The sequence below is a fragment of the Macaca fascicularis genome, chromosome 7 (assembly GCF_037993035.2).
Source record: "Macaca fascicularis isolate 582-1 chromosome 7, T2T-MFA8v1.1".
In the NCBI taxonomy this organism is placed as follows: Eukaryota; Metazoa; Chordata; class Mammalia; order Primates; family Cercopithecidae; genus Macaca; species Macaca fascicularis.
In genome coordinates this window covers 10,863,032-10,879,011 of record NC_088381.1, presented here as the reverse complement: position 1 = coordinate 10,879,011, position 15,980 = coordinate 10,863,032, and the positions used below count along the sequence as shown (strand labels likewise).

General features: G+C 38.3%; 1 protein-coding gene across 5 annotated transcripts in view; it reads left to right on the top strand.

Annotated features, from left to right (window-relative positions):
* Nucleotides 1-15,980, top strand: part of LOC141407168 (ubiquitin-conjugating enzyme E2 Q2-like) — a 31,960-nt gene that overhangs the window by 14,693 nt on the left and 1,287 nt on the right. For 2 of the 5 annotated variants that reach the window (XM_073995447.1, XM_073995448.1), the window contains exons 5-6: nt 7,953-8,001; nt 8,445-8,540. In XM_073995447.1, coding sequence (XP_073851548.1) covers nt 7,953-8,001; nt 8,445-8,540 — 145 coding nt within the window. Of the gene's footprint in view, nt 1-7,380; nt 7,538-7,952; nt 8,002-8,333; nt 8,364-8,444; nt 8,544-15,980 lie in introns of those variants that run through there. The other 3 variants (XM_073995445.1, XM_073995449.1, XM_073995446.1) reach the window with 3 other exon arrangements.

Here is a 15,980-nt window from a genome sequence, read left to right as displayed (position 1 = left end):
TCCTTTATTTTTTATTTTATTGTCAAAGAGTATTTTCATTAAGTGTAAGTTTGTAGGTTGGCAGTGTCCTTTATTCAGCACCTTGAAGATATCATTCTCATATGCTAGCTTCCGTGTTTCTCTTGAGGTGTTTTTTGTGGTTAAATCTTGTGGTCTTTGATCAGTCTTGGAAAATTCTCTGCAACTGTATCTTCAGCTATTGCTTCTGTCCCATTCTTTTTTTTCTTCCAGGGCTCTACGTATGTTATAAACTTTTCAATATGTTGCCTTTTGTTTTCTCTATTTTCTACATTTTTGTCTTTCTGACCTTTTTCCAGTTTACTGAATCTCTCTTCTGCTAGGTTCCTGCTGTGGTTAAACTTATCCATTAAGTTATTAATTTCAGTTGTGATAGTTCTAAATTGCAGAATTTCATATGGTTCATTTTTATAATTGGCATTTCTCTGCCAGGTTTTCAGTCTTGTCCTGTGGTTCGTTGCTCATGTTCAGCAGAGTTATTTTAAAGTGTGTCTGCTAACTCTGTTATCTCCATCGCTTGTGGTTTTGTGTCTGTTGTTTACTTCTCTTGTTTTCTGTTATGTCATCTTTCCATCTCATGTGGCTTTTTATTTTTAGTGATAGACATTATATATGAAAAATGGTAGAACTAATTTGAAGCCTTGGATGATATTCTTCTCCAGAGAGGATTTACATTTGCCCCTGAAACGGGCTTGGAAAGTAGCAACCCAGGACTGTCTTATCCAATCAGGGACTGAGATAATTCAAGCTGGCCTCATTCCCTCTCAGGGCAATTTGCAGTTTGTTCTTCAGGTTCCCAACCTAAGGAGTGGGAGACTTACTTAGCAGGGCCTCTCCTCCGTGGATGCTGAGCTCCAATGTGTATCTCCCTGTGAGCTCTGTGAGGCTGTGAGTTCTAGCTCAGCTTGTTAACCTCTTCTTTGTCTCTTCTGTCATTGGAAGGAAACCTAAGGGGGAAAAAGAAGACCCTGTTCTCTGGTGTTCCCTTTTCTCAGCCCTGTAATCGTTACGTTTTGTCCACCTTTCTAGTTCTCAGTCAGAAGACTGATCCAAGTTACCTAGTCTGTCATTATTGGAATGGTTCCTTTATATAGTTCTATTGAAGTGGAACCCCTTCCTGTGTTTTGTAAGTTTACCAAAACAGTGTTCTGCTTGGACCTGATTTTAACTTCATTTTTATTTGCTTTAGTTTTCTTTCATTTGGTTTGTGGTGCCAATCTTACCTTTGTGACTCTCACCTATTGTCTGATAATAATGTACATATTCTTTATAGATTCTTTTAAAATCTTCTAAATAGTATAGCATTAAGGATGTTCTTAAAATTAATTAAACTTACTTATTTGCTTCTTGGGATAACTTTCCATTTGATCCTCCATTTGTGTGAGTGGTGTTACCTGTTCTCGCAGGAGGGAAAGTGTTAAGTGTTGACTTTAATTTTTTTTTAATTTTTGTGTAGAGAGGAGGTCTCACTATGTTGCCCTAGCTGTTCTTGAACTGCTGGGCTCAAGCGATCCTCCCACCTTGCCCTCCCAAAGTGCTGGGATGACAGGCGTGAGCCGCTGTGCCTGGCCTATGTTTTGTTTTTTCATTTTTAATAAAGTGTGCACCAGAATTCATTTGGAGAGACAGTCCCAGGGTTTCTGATTCAATAGATCTGTGGTGGGACCTGAGCATTTACGTTCTTTAGAAGTTCCCAGGTGAAGTTGATGCTGTTGTTCTGGGGCCCACATCCGGAACCGTCATCAAGCATTATGTTGCTGATAGATAGGGCTTTTAGTGACTCAACACACACACACATATACATATTTATACATACATACATATATATACACATACTCTTTTATCATAAAAACCAAGTATTTCTCAATGTAAATTGTGATTGAGGGTTTAGAGAATGTTACGATTACCGAGTGGTCCCCACGTGCCTGTGATCCTAATTAGTACTTCTAGAAATAATTATGGGCAATCTCATGGATGTATGGAGCTGGATACTTACTGTTAGAGGTGATAGTTACAGTTTAGTATTATCCAATGGTAATTGTCTTGCAGTTTTACTGAAGTTTCTGTTGCTTCTTTTCTGTGGCTGGAAGTCTTACAGAAGTAGGGAAAAGATCACACTTTGCTAGGTTAGTTATGAAATGTTCCGTAGACCCTCAAAGTATGAGCAATTTAAAGTAACTTGAGGATTTTCAAACACTCAGCTGACTAATTCTACTATGTGACATAATCCACATTATGGTGATTAAAATCTAAATATACCCTGCCCTTACTTTGATGATTTATATGTTTGAGGTAGTAATAATTGCATTTAGATTAAAAATATGAGCAACCACTTCAGACTTCAGAACTTTCTCCAGAAGAGCTTTGTTCCTACCGTTATTTTTAGTTATATTTGCTTTACATACTTATATATGTGTTCTTGGGGCTAACATCCTGTGAAGAATCATTTCTGTATAATCAGAATTTGTATTAACTGTGGTGTTGATACTATGGAATAGTTATCTGGACATGATATCCATCTGTAAAAGCTCAGAGAAACAAAAAGAGTGTCGTTGTTGTTTTATAAAAAAACCTTAGTATTACATATGGATGTGTTGAGCTCATTTTGAGTTCTATCACACAGTAAAGTAATATTGTTTTATTTATTTATTTATTCATTCACTCATTCACTGAGGCAGAGTCTTGCTGTGTTGCCCAGGCTGGAGCGAGTGGTACAATCACAGCTCAGTGGAACCTCTGCCTCCGGGGCTCAAGCCATCCTCCCACCTCATCCTCCTGAGCGGCTGGGACCACAGGCATGTGCCACCACGCCCAGCTAATTTTTGTATTTTTGATAGACACAGGGGTTTTCCATGTTGCTCATGTTGGTCTCAAACTCCCGGGCTAAAGTGATCCACCCCGCTCAGACTCACAAAGTATTACGATTATAGGTCTGAGCAACTTACGCGGCCCAATAATCTTTGTTAAATTTTTTCATTTATTTATGTATCTTTTGTTTTTGCTTTTCTGTTTTTCTTTTAATTTTTAAATTAAAAGATTGTACAATATTGTTTTTTAAGAGTTTACTTACCTGACACCTGCAGCCTAATCTTTGCCATATCTCCCAAAATGTTCTATGAGTGCCAATATAGTGATATGTTAATAGATACTTGTTTTCTGGGGATTTCAAGGTTTGCGGGAAGCCAGGATCAAAATGTCTTTTACCAAAGGACTTCTTGGAGCCTTGAGGCTATTTTCTGTTCTTCCCAAATTTGTTTAATAATGTACCTGACAGCATCTCAGAGGATGGTGTCCTCTGGCTTACTCCCTTGGAAATGCTGCTCTGTTGGAAATCCAGAGTTCTGAGTGATTCCCATGTGTTTTCTGCTGCAGAGCAGGAAATGCTGAAGTGATCCCTTAGTGGGCAGATGTTAGAGGTCTCCTTTTGACAGGTTGTTATGAAATTGATCACAAATATACTATTAGCGTGAGTGGAAGTCCTTGGTTGGGTGTGAAGCAGAATTATTTAATATTGTGTACTGTTTTATTTTGTTACCTTTAAAGCTTCTCTAGACTGTTTTGGTTTAGGCAGTAAAATTGCTATAAAAAGTACTTTTCTTGGCACAAAACCTCATAGTCAGTTTTGGATGTTGAATGTTAGGTTACCCAGTGAAATACTTATGTATACAAAATAAACACAAGGCTGAAAAATACTAAATGTTTAACCTTTGTGTCTCTTGATCACCACACCAGCCTTTTACCTGCCACCAAGCCATAGTTCTTTTGTTTTTTCATAGTTGAATGTCAAAATGTCTTTTTAATGAAGCCCTTACTGATTGGGGAGAAAAGACATAAGTATTGTGCTTTAGTTTTATGTGACGGTTTATAAAATTGTATATGTTGACTCAGTATTCCCATAAGCACGGGAAAAGGAAGATGGGTCATTTTATGTACAGAATCTCATTTGAGAGGGAAAAAAAAGTGATCAAACAAAAGATTTGGACAAAAATCTGCAAATTCAGAATAAATGTATGAAAACATTTTCAAATGTGATTATAAAATGGACTAGTATAGCTTTTCAACATTTTGTTGTAAGAATCCCAAGAATGTAAGTTTATGATCTTAGTATACCACCTAGAATCAAGAGAAATACTTGAAGTTATGAATCATGCCATTTTTAATTTCAAAATCCATTCCATAGTTTCTTCGTTGATTCTTTTTTGCCACAGTGTGTTATGGTTCTTATTATTTGGATGAATAATTTGAATACTAAGTCAGCTTGTGACCTCCCCAAATAAATCTTCTGATTTGTAGTAAAGTGTTTTTCATTATACCAAATGCCAGCTATATAAGAGGAGATTAAAAGTACTAAGTACTCTAAGTACTCCATTGATTACCAAATGCTAACCATGGTCCTGGCACGGTGGCTCACGCCTGTAATCCCAGCACTTTGGGAGACCAAGGTGGGGAGATCACTTGAGGTAAGGAGTTCGAGACCAGCCTGGCCAAGATGCAAAACCCCATCTCCATCAAAAATACAAAAAATTAGCCAGATGTGGTGGCACATAACTGTAATCCCAGCTACTCAGGAGGCTGGGGCAGGAGAATCACTTCAACTCCGGAGACAGAGGTTGCAGTGAGTCGAGATTGCACCACCACGCTGCAGCCGGGATGACAAAGATAAACTCCATGTAAAAAGAAAGAAAAAGAAAAGCTAAGCATGGACGTAATTTCTTTGAGGTTTAAAGCAGCAAAGAGATACTCTTCATGAAGTAGGTTGGATCCCAGCTGGGCAATGAAATGTGAGTAGGGTTTGGTCAGCTGGTGGAAGTTGAAGGAAAATTATTAACGTAGGTGACAGGTTAACACAATCAGGTGTCTAGGAAAGAGAATGAGAGATTCACAGTGTAGGAGACCAGTTGAAGCTATAACACAAGGAGGATAGGATTCAAGTCGAAGGTTTGTAGGAAATAGTACTGGCGTAATATCTTGTACTCAAACAGTTCTGTGGGTTGGTGACAGATCATTTTTTTTTTCTTTTTTCTGGTAGGTCAACTATTATGCCTGAATATTCATCTATCTATGTAACTGGTTGAGAAATAGGGCAGTAACAGTAAAGAAACTGTCTTACAATAAATCCGGTGGCAGCAGAAGAGAATATGAGACACATTGTCCTCACAGAGCCTTGAAGAGTGTGACAGTAGTTGAGGGCCACGCTGTTGTCTTAGAGTGAAGTGAGGAGAACCTACGTTGGTTTGGTAGTCATGGGGATGGAAGGAGGAATGAAATGTGAAAGCTCATTGGCGGCAGAATCAAAATGGCTTGGTCTTTGTAGTCCACTATTAAGTGAGGAGGAGGAATTATTGGCTGACTTATGAAGAAGTAAAAAATGTGAAACACCAATAAAACGCAAAGCTTGTGATTTTAGTCAGGGTAAAACTTAAGCATTGTGTGATTCTAGATAGATTATTGAGCAGTTTTGTTCCGTGTATTTTATATCCCATATCTTCTAGCTATGACCCTATTTCTTTATTTCTTGACATAGCCAAACATTTTCCCAACTGACAGCTTTATTGTGATACAGTTTTTATGTGATAAGCCTCACCCTTCAAGTGTACAGTTCAGTGGTTTTTAGTATATTCTGAGTTATGCAACCATTACCACTCCCTAATTTCAGAACATTTTCATCTCCCTAAAATGAAATCCCGTACCCATCAGTAGTCACGTACCTGTCTCCCCCATCCTTCATCCTGGCAACCTGTGATCTAATTTCTATCTCTGTAGATTTGCCTGTCCTGGACATTTAATATAAATGGAATCATACAAAAGGAGGCACTTTGTGACTGACTTTTCTTTACAGTGATTATAAATCAAATGCCTGAAGAGGCTAAGCTTAGGATAGTGTTTACTTCACAACTTTGACAACGGAACTTTTCTATAGTTGAAAATATGACTGTGTCTGTATATGTGGCATATTATCTTAGATGACCCTTACTTGGATTATTAAGAATTTTTTCTCCTAGTGTCCTTGAACTGTCTCAATATTCAGCAGGAACCCTTTGGAGACAAAGAGCAGTAAGAATGTGGAACACATATTGACAAAATGAAGGTAATTTAATACAGTAGTAGAGTCGACCACTTTCCGGTGTCGCTGCTGCTGACACTGTGTGTTAAGAAAAGTTTACTGACCTTACTTTTAATGGAGGTGCTAGAACTACTTCTGTCTTGTGTTTAGATTTCAACAAACCTTTGCATAGGTATTATGTAGTTGTACAGATATACTTTCTTTTGCCCAGAGAATGCAAAAACTTCCTTTCTTCCCACTTTCTGAGACTCTGCAACTTTAAAGGAAGAGTGGAGTGCTTTAAAGGAAAGGTGGTGGTGGCTGGGTAATGGGTAACAATGTCTACTGTATACTTCCTTTCCCAAAACAAGTCCCTGTCTACTGTCAGAGTTTCCAAAATGTGAAGATCAAGTGTGGTGTTCACTAATTAAAGATCAAGTGTGGTGTTAACTCATTAACTCATGACTAGACTTTGAGTGGTTGTGGAAGCGAAATCTCAGTGAGGGCCTGTATATTCTAATTCTGTTAAATCAGTGAGTGCACATTCTATACAATACTCTTTTAGTCCAGTGGCAGATGTAAGCAGTGGGAGATAGATTTCTATGTTTCAGAAAAGAAATACACAAAGAATAAACATTTTTAATCCCATGATACTTTACCTGAGTTTAATGTTTTGGAGAGTTTATCTTGTAGATTTTCTTTCCTTTCCATTAAACTGTTACTTTCAAAAGTCCCAGAGTTTGGGGAAAGCAAGTGGGAAAGACACTGGCTTGGATTCTCCAGGATAAGGGAGTGAAGAGGACTTCTTGCCCTCATTTTATTGTTGAATAATGTCATGATGACAATTATGAAGGTGAATGGTCTACAGTAGAAGTTTTTAGATGGCTTCTCTGCAAAATAATTCGGTTTAGTCAACACAAGGATGCCTTTGGTTAGCTGGAATGGAAGATGTGCAGGCTGGAGTGCTCTTGGCAGGTTTTTTGGGGGAGAAATACAGAGTTTGGAATGGTAGGAAGCAGAAGGAATGTCAGGCAAGGGAAATGTGTGGGCAGAGCCCCAGAGGGCAGAACAGGTTGTGGTGGACTTGGTGTCCACATAGACCTAATCAGTGGTCTTAGCTTTTGTGTTTTCAAAATCACCACAGTTTGTGTTCTAAAACTGTCGTTGCCTTGATTTTCTCTTGGACATGCTATCTGTGTATTTTGAAATATAAAATAACATTAAAGGAGAAATGAAATTATTTTATTTGAGAAAGAGTTAAAAGGATAAAACATATTGATCTAAATAAGTTTCTAATGGGAGATTTGGTACATCCCCAGAAGTTATGTTTGGTTCAGAGAATAGTCTTCAGACCTGGAAAGGACTTGAGGAGTCCCAGAGAGGAGCTACATGGTCTGAACCATTTGATTCTCACAAAAGAATGGGGAAAAACAATTCCAACCATGAAGGAATGCGGATGTTCATATTTTGGATCGGGTAAGGTCAGTGCCATTGTCAGAGGAAAAACTCTTGGCCATCACAGGATGGGAGAGAAAGTTGCAGTTGTAAAGAATACTCAAATGCCATTTAAGGAAATGGGTTCTTCTGCCCCTATGCTTTGGAATATTTATGGCTAAGTTCTTCATTTTTGACACCATAAAAATTTCAAAGTGTTCTGTTCTAAGAGCCATTTCAAACAATTGACTAGAATTTCAGAGCAAGTACATGACAATTGAAACACTAGAATTTTTAAATTGCCCTTAATCCTATATCCCTAACAAGTATGCTCACGCTTGCATGTTCTCGTCTCATCTTTACTGTGTGCATGCTTTCTTATTAATGGCACGTAGAAACTGTTCAAGCAGGAATAATTATCGTGATAATTTTTTCTGTTTCCTTTTCTCTTTACAAGGTATGTATTGGGTGGAGGAGCATTATGTATGGAACTTCTCACAAAACAGGTGATTATTTTCTTATAATATTCAATTTTCACCCTCAATAGAGTGTTTCGGTTATGGGAAGTTAGGTTGTCAGTAGAAGGTTCTCTTAAAGAAATTTTGGTGTTTTTTATTTTTATTTTTTTTTATTTTCTTACCTCCTACTTTCAAGAATGAAAAAGGTCAACCAGTAAAATGAGATTGTACGTGGTGCTGAATGTATGCTAGGATCGGCATTGAGAGTGACCTTTATTTAAAGTTCTAATTTGCTCACGTTGGGCACTTAGAACGTCAGTTTGTTTTTTTTTGTGAGATTTTAGAAATGGTCCAATTTTACTTTTTGCCCTTGTCTCCAGACTTTTTAACACTGATCTGCTGCTGTTGAGGTACATGCCATCTTGCTAGGCCTTCTCAAGTGGGAATCAGGAATGCTGCTGTGTTCCAGAGACGTTTTGTTCTTTCTGTAGGGCTGAAGCAGTGCCTACTCAATAGAACCGGTCATCGTGCAAAGAAATGCCACCTGACTCAAAGGCAAAGCCAGAGTGCAGCTTGGCACAAAGAAGGTATGTTATTAAAAATTTCAAAGAAACCAGAAGAGATATTTTATATTTGTGAGCCTTCTTTCTGTCTTGACTTAATTCTTTTTGAGAGAATTCATTTCATTTTCATTTGGTTTGTTTTCTTCTTGTTATAAAGATGATCTATAGAAAATATAGAAGTATAAGAAAATTAAAGATACTAACTGATAATCACTTAATGATTTAGTATCTGCTTGTTTAGTCTTTGTTATATTTACTGTAGGCAAACATGGCTACAGTTGTAAATTTATTATGGCTATGTATACCCTAGTAAGTTAAATGTTATGTGTACTCTGAAGTTTTGCAAAATTGAGTTCATGTTATAGAATTAATTCCTGATTAACTTTTCTGTGCTAGGCACTAGTCTTTTTCATTATTTCTTTATTCATTTATTGATTTATTTTTCCTTTTTTTCCCCTCTGCGCCTATTCTTACCAAGTCCTTTTATTTGTTACTTTTTATTAACTCTTTTGGTCCTCTTAATAACTTAAAAAGAGGGTATTACTAATATCTGCATCTTGTAGATGAGGTAACTGAAGGTAGGTAACTAGTCCAGGGTCACAGGTGGCAGAGCAAGGATTAAAACCAGACAGTCTGGCAGCCCAAGGCCCAACCAAGAGGAGCTGAGAGCAAGCCACGGGGCAGGAGGATATTGGTGAGGCTGGTTTCCTGTTTAGTTAACATGAAATGCAGGCTGTAACCTTAATTCTAGGACATTCCCAAGAAAGTCTTCCAAAGCCATAGCTTTTTTACCATGACCGTGACTTTTAGCAAGAATTTGTGGTTTAAAGACAACATGGTGCCCTGAGAAGCTTCCGTTCACTCTTACGGAGGGACTGGTAATTGAGCTAAATAGTGAAACCTGGAACACACAGCCTTTAGAGGAGCTTCTGACCTATTTCTATGGTCAGGAAAGACACCAGTCTTTCCCTGCTGCCCACAGCCTCCAGTTATTCTCCTTCACAGTTTAATCTTCTGTGATCACATTCAGATGAGAGATCTGTTTTGTTTTTTCCAGGGTAGGAGGAAGGGAGTCACCACCTATACTAAGCAGTCTAGTCTTCTGTGTATAAATGAGCCAGGTTGGGCAGCCAAATTTGAGAAACTTGTGTAATCCTGACATTCTCCAAGAGAATCCAATGGGATGTCAGGATTATGCATGGTGGTAAAGTGGTCTCATGTTAGTTGTGTCCACAGCTGTCATCAGAAGCAGACACAGATACATTTGTAGGGAAGCATCTCTAATTCCCAAAGCTTAAAAGCAGGCAACTACTAATTCAGTGAAATCATAGCATTCAAGTAGTCAACCCAACATATTTCAGAATTGTCAGAAACAATGACTAATATGTTTCCCAAAGACTGCAGGTTTTGGAATTATCAGATGCAGAACACAGACTTCAAATATTAGAATTGTGAGAAAATAGTTACATGTGAAATACATCTAATATATATAAAAAGATGGACTCATAAAACTGAGTGAGCAGTGAGACCACCAGGAAAGATGAAGAACACCTGAAAGGAAATGGATGAAATAGAACTTACAGAAATAAAATATATAGCTGGGTATGGTGGCTCACAACTGTAATCCCAGCACTTTTTGAGAGGCTGAGGAAGGATGATGGCATGAGCCCAGGAGTTGGAGACAAGCCTGGGCAACACGGTGAGAACTCATTTCGACAAACAATACCCACCACCACCACCAAAAAAAAAAAAAAAAAAAGGTGGGTATGCGGTACCTGCCTATAGTCCCAGCTACTCAGGAGGCTGAGGTGGGAGGATCACTTGAGCCCAGGAGGCCAAGGCTGCAGGATCATGCCACTGCAGTCCAGCCTGGGTGACAGAGTGAGACTCTGTCTCAGAAGAAAATGAAATAAGGAAATACAAAATGTAATTGTTGAAATCAGAATCTCAGTAGGTGGATTAGACACCAGAAGAAAGGATTAATTGGTTAGACGATTATCTACAAAAAGTAAGTCCCTATGTTACACAGAAAGACATGAGGACAAATGATAGGACAGAAGTTGGTGGGGTTGGTGGGGAGAGGGAGATCAGAATGAGGTGTGAAATATGTCTTAATGGAATCGCAGGATGAACTATTAAAACTACATTGGAAAGTGAGAGAAATAGAAATTCTAAAGGTGACAGAAGGAAGTCCACATAAATCAGTCACAACGAATGTAAATGGACTAAAGTTACCAGTTAGACAGATGGAAGTAATAAAACAATATCCAGTTGTGTTAATCCATTGTATTTAAAATATGAGGATGTGAAAAGATTGAAAGTTCTTATAAAGGAGAGAGAGTGATAAAGATATGCCAGTACACATTAACCAGAAACAAGAGACGGAGCTTCAGTTTCAAACAAAATAGGATTTTGAAACAGAAAACATTAGTAACAACTTGATGCTAAATGACTGTTAATTAGGAAGATGTAGCAATTTTCATAGTTTATGTGCCTATCAAAATAGCCTCAAACTACAGAGAAAAACTTGATAGAACCACAGAGAGAAATTGACAAGTCTGCCATGGTATTTGGAGATTTCAACATACCCTGATTACCATAAGTAGGTTACACAGAATGCCCATGTATAGATTTGAATAACCTGTGAACGGACGTGGTATAATGGACAAATAAAGACCTCTGTACCCAATAGTTAGATATTCTATATTCTTCTCTGGCATCTGTGGACTGTGGGAGAAACCTTTATTATATATTAATCCGTAAAGCAAGTCAGAAGATTTAAAAACATTTGGTACCATCCACACCATACAATTTATAATTTAAATAAGAAGCAGTTAAGGTTAGAAGTCAATGATGAAGAGATAAACCAAAAGCTACATGAATTTGGAAATGAAACACCCTTGTAATTCATAGTTGAAAAAATCCAATGAAATTTTAGAATGCTTAGAATTAAATCATAATTAAAATACGAAACTTCTATCTACTCTGCTCTCTCATCCGCTACCTCCCTCTTCCTATCTGGAACATTCAAGAGGCTAATCTTTTTCAATGAAGAACATCTCAAATACTGAAAAGTAGAAAAAGGACAGATGTCATTCTGTGATCTTAGTTAGATCTATAAGTTACTAACAAAACCAGAAAACAAATGTTGATTGGTGGAATTTTACAATTCATGCAAACAGCCCTTAGGTCACACAGGGATTTGAAGTTAAAACTGCAGAATATCTAGAGAATAGTAATAATGCAATCATTAGTATTAGAGACTAGAGGAGAGCTCAGAGGAATGTTCATTGCCTTAAAATCCTTATGTCATTAAGAAAAGAATGAAAATGAATTAAGCCTCTAACTCATTCTTAGAAAGGACAATCAAAAACCCTGTAGGAAAGCAGAATGGGGAAATGATTAAAGATATACAAGCAGAAATCAGTGAGTTTAGAAGAATAGAAGGGGCTAAATCCCCAGCGCAGTAAAGCCTCTGCAGAAACATTTCTTTAAACTGGGCTTTGAGTACGTTGCTCCTGATCATTGAAACTGGGAAAGGCCAACATTCTTATTTTCTCCTCGTGTTTTGGGTGGTGGGCAGTAGGGTTTGGAAGTGACTGCTTCACAATCATTTGGGAGCTTCAGGGTATATGTACTTTGTATATACAGTTTGTTTCTGAATCTTTTATTTTTGTCCTTTCTGTGAAAATACAGACTGATTGAAAAATACTTTTTCATTAATGTTAAGAAAAGCGTGTTACTACACATTTTATATCTTAGTTTTTTAGCTGCATTATGGCAGGGCTTTACTATTTTAAAGAGCTCTTAGAAGTTGAAAAAGACTATCCTGTATAAAATGGGAGAAGTGGTGGCGGGGTGTGGTGGCTCACACCTGTAATCCCAGCACTTTGAGTTGGGTGGATGACCTGAGGTCAGCAGTTTGAGACCAGCCTAGGTAACATGATGAAACCCCATCTCTACTAAAAATATCAAAAATCAGCTGGGCGTGGTGGGAGACGCCTGTAATCCCAGCTGCTGGGGAGGCCGAGGCATGAGAATCGCTTGAACCTGGGAGGCGAAGGTTGCAGTGAGCAGAGATCACAACATTGCAGTCCAGCCTGGGTGACAGAGTGACTATGTCTCAAAAAAGAAAAAAAAGAAAAAAAAAATCTCAGTGAGCCTGTTAAGCACACAGAAAACGGAACTTACCTGTAACTAGAAGTTAACCAGAAGCTTTCAAAAATGTAGGAGTTGACAAGCAAGTCAAGAAAAGAGGAAAATCATTTATGTGATCCCTATAGTAAAATAAATCAAAACCAAGGTAAAATTAGAAATAGAGGCATTTTCAGCCGGGCGTAGTGTCTCAAGCCTGTAATCCCAGCACGTTGGGAGGCTGAGACGGGCAGACCACGAGGTCAGGAGACCGAGACCATCCTGGCTAACAAGGCAAAACCCCGTCTCTACTAAAAAATACAAAAAGAAAAAAAAAAAACTAGCCGGGCGACGTGGCGGGCATCTGTAGATCCAGCAACTTGGGAGGCTAAGGCAGGAAAATGGCATAAACCCGGGAGGCGGAGCTTGAGGTGAGCTGATATCCGACCACTGCACTCCAGCCTGGGCGACAGAGCGAGACTCTGTCTCAAAAAAAAAAAAAAAAGAAATAGAGGCATTTTCTAAATGAAATTTAAGGCTGCCAGATTGGAAGGACAATATCAATATAATACAGTCTCTTCCATTAATGTTTAACACTTGTCCTATACTGACCTATACATTTGCCCCACTGATGAAATGGAATCTGAACTCGGGATACTGATACTGTTGGAAGAATGATAAAATTGAACTTAATTACAGCAACAGTCTAGTCCCTGGACCAGGCCCAAGAAAACAAAACAGAAGCATACTCAACTAGGATTAACAATTCAGTTAGCAAGGGGCCAGAAGGCCTATTGTAATTGAGTGGTTTTCACTCTCTGGAATACGTGGAATTACCTAGAAGCTTATCCACACCCAGAGTTCTCACATGTTCCCATTTGTTAGGCCTGAGCCAAGGCCCAATTCTCTATTTCTGCTTGTTCATTTCCTGTAGGTAATTCTGATATATAGAAAGACTAAAGACTAAGAACAATTCCTTGAATATAGTGACAACCTCTACCTGGAATAGTCCAAATTCTAATTACCCTGATTCCTCCACCAACAGTTCCCAAACTGGTGTACTAGAAAGTCTTGTGAATGGTCTTCGGGGGAAAAAAAAAAAAAATCATGCCCATATAAATTCCTTGTTCTGAGAGGTCCCGTTGAATTTACCAAGCATTTCCCAAATTGATTTGTTAAATCAATAATCGCAACGTGCTGGGATTACAGGCGTGAGCCACCATGCCTGGCCTTCCATAAGACATTTAAAGGCACTTCCAAAGGTAGAATCAACAGACTTGCCAAAAGTCAGTGGCAAGATCTCTAGACTCAGACTTGCCTTTAAGTTCCCAACCCCGGCAACCCAAAGCCAATCAATTGTCCTCCCAGAGGAACATCAGATAGCAATTAACACGTGATCTTTGACTTCTCCAGATCAGCTCCAAAATGATATCTATTACTAACAGGGGAAACATTGTGAACTGAAGTCTTTAACAGATAGCATTAATCAACAACATTTCTCCGGGTAAGTGATTACATATAAAATACGTTTCTCACCAACAAAAGGCTCTATAAATTTCAGACTGATCTGATGACAATTTAACTTAGTTTTTAAATGCATAATTATGTTAAATAAATGCCACTACAAAGGCCTGAATACAATCTCTGAGTCTAAGGTCCTCCTTGTCTTCTCAATTTCACATTTGATTATGCATATATTTGAGAGAACATCACTCATTATTTGTTTTGGGAGTATTATTGAAATATTATCCGATATTTCAGATATTATGGAAACTAGTTGACTGGAAGTCAGTGGTACTGTTTCTACTAAAAGGGTAGGATCCTCATCAGTAGACAGAGACATATAAGAATATTCATACTACATCTACGAAGTGTCAGTATCAGGCAGTGACTTCAAAGCCAAAGTGGTGGTTGGAAGTAAAGCGGAATTTTAATTGGCGAAGGAGGCAGGTGGTAAGAAATGTTGATTCAATAATAATGTGAAGTACAGGAACGCCTGTGGCTGTAAAGAATGTTGAGCCATAGAGTCCATCGGAGATAGGAAAGGGAGCCTTGAAAAATTCAGAGACTTGTAAAACGGTAAAGTAAATACCTAAGTTAATTGTGATGGATAGTGCTTGAAGTATTTGCTTTCAACTACCTTCTATCAGGCTGTCTACAACCTTGGAAGTTTCTGGAGAGCAAGGATCAAGTCTTTTACAGCTTCCAGCATGCCTCTGTGTACACAACAGGTCCTCAATAAATAATTTATTACCCTAGTTTATCATAAAATATAGGACATGCTTAGCTATACAGCATGATGTGATTCAATCACACCCAACCTATGAGTTATTTTTATACAGTCTTTTTGGGTGTATCTGTGTTTAATAACTTGTTTTCAAATTTAGAGGACTGTAGCTATGGATTCTTCTTAGAGAACTTGACCTTGAGGGGCTCACAGTTTAATGGAATGGAGAACTAGAAACCAAGAATTCAATGCAGAGAGTGAGGTTTTGCAGTACAGGGTGTATACAGGGTGTAGAGAAGTGCTGTGGCACCATATTCTGGCCTCATCTTCTACTGCTCTAGACTTCCTGAAATGCCATTTCCTGACCCTAGCCAGACCTCTCTCTGTAGGCGCCATTTTCTCTCCTTGGAACCCTTTTCCACACCTTCAGTGCCTGGCAAAGTTCTATTTCTTTGGAAGCTTCTTGACGCCTGCCTCTAGCTCATCCAAATAATTGATTTGTCTACATCTCTGTTATTTCTTTATAAATAATTACAATCAATTCTTATTATTTGCAGTAGAAATATTCTATTATATAAAGTTGGTCGGAACACTGAATTAATCAAATACCAAACCTTTGTTTCCAGTGTAAATATATGCATATATACATATCTCACTTAGGTTATAATCTTAATTCCCAAAAACAACTCATCCTAGTAGATTGAATTTTCTTTATTTCCAAAAGAATAAAGGAAGTACAGAAGTGTGAAGTGACTTACCTGAAGCCATTCCGCTAACAGGTGCCAGAGTTATGATTCAGACCCCATCCAATTGGCCCCAGAGCCACAGCATCTTACACTACCCTGCACTGTCCTCTACTGTCTCAGTCCTCAGGTCATCTTTGTAGGAGAGTTGAAACAGGAAGACAGAGGGTCACATTATTTGACCTTAGTTGGGGACATGTGCAAGGAGTGACAGAGTTTTCACTACTGTGTGTCTATCCAGGAGTCACCTCGAAAGCTCCACGAGTTTTAATTTGGGGATTACAAAGACATTTTAGCAAGTACACAATTTTGCAAATATGGGATTTACAAATAATGAGGGTCAACTATATTTGTGAGTGA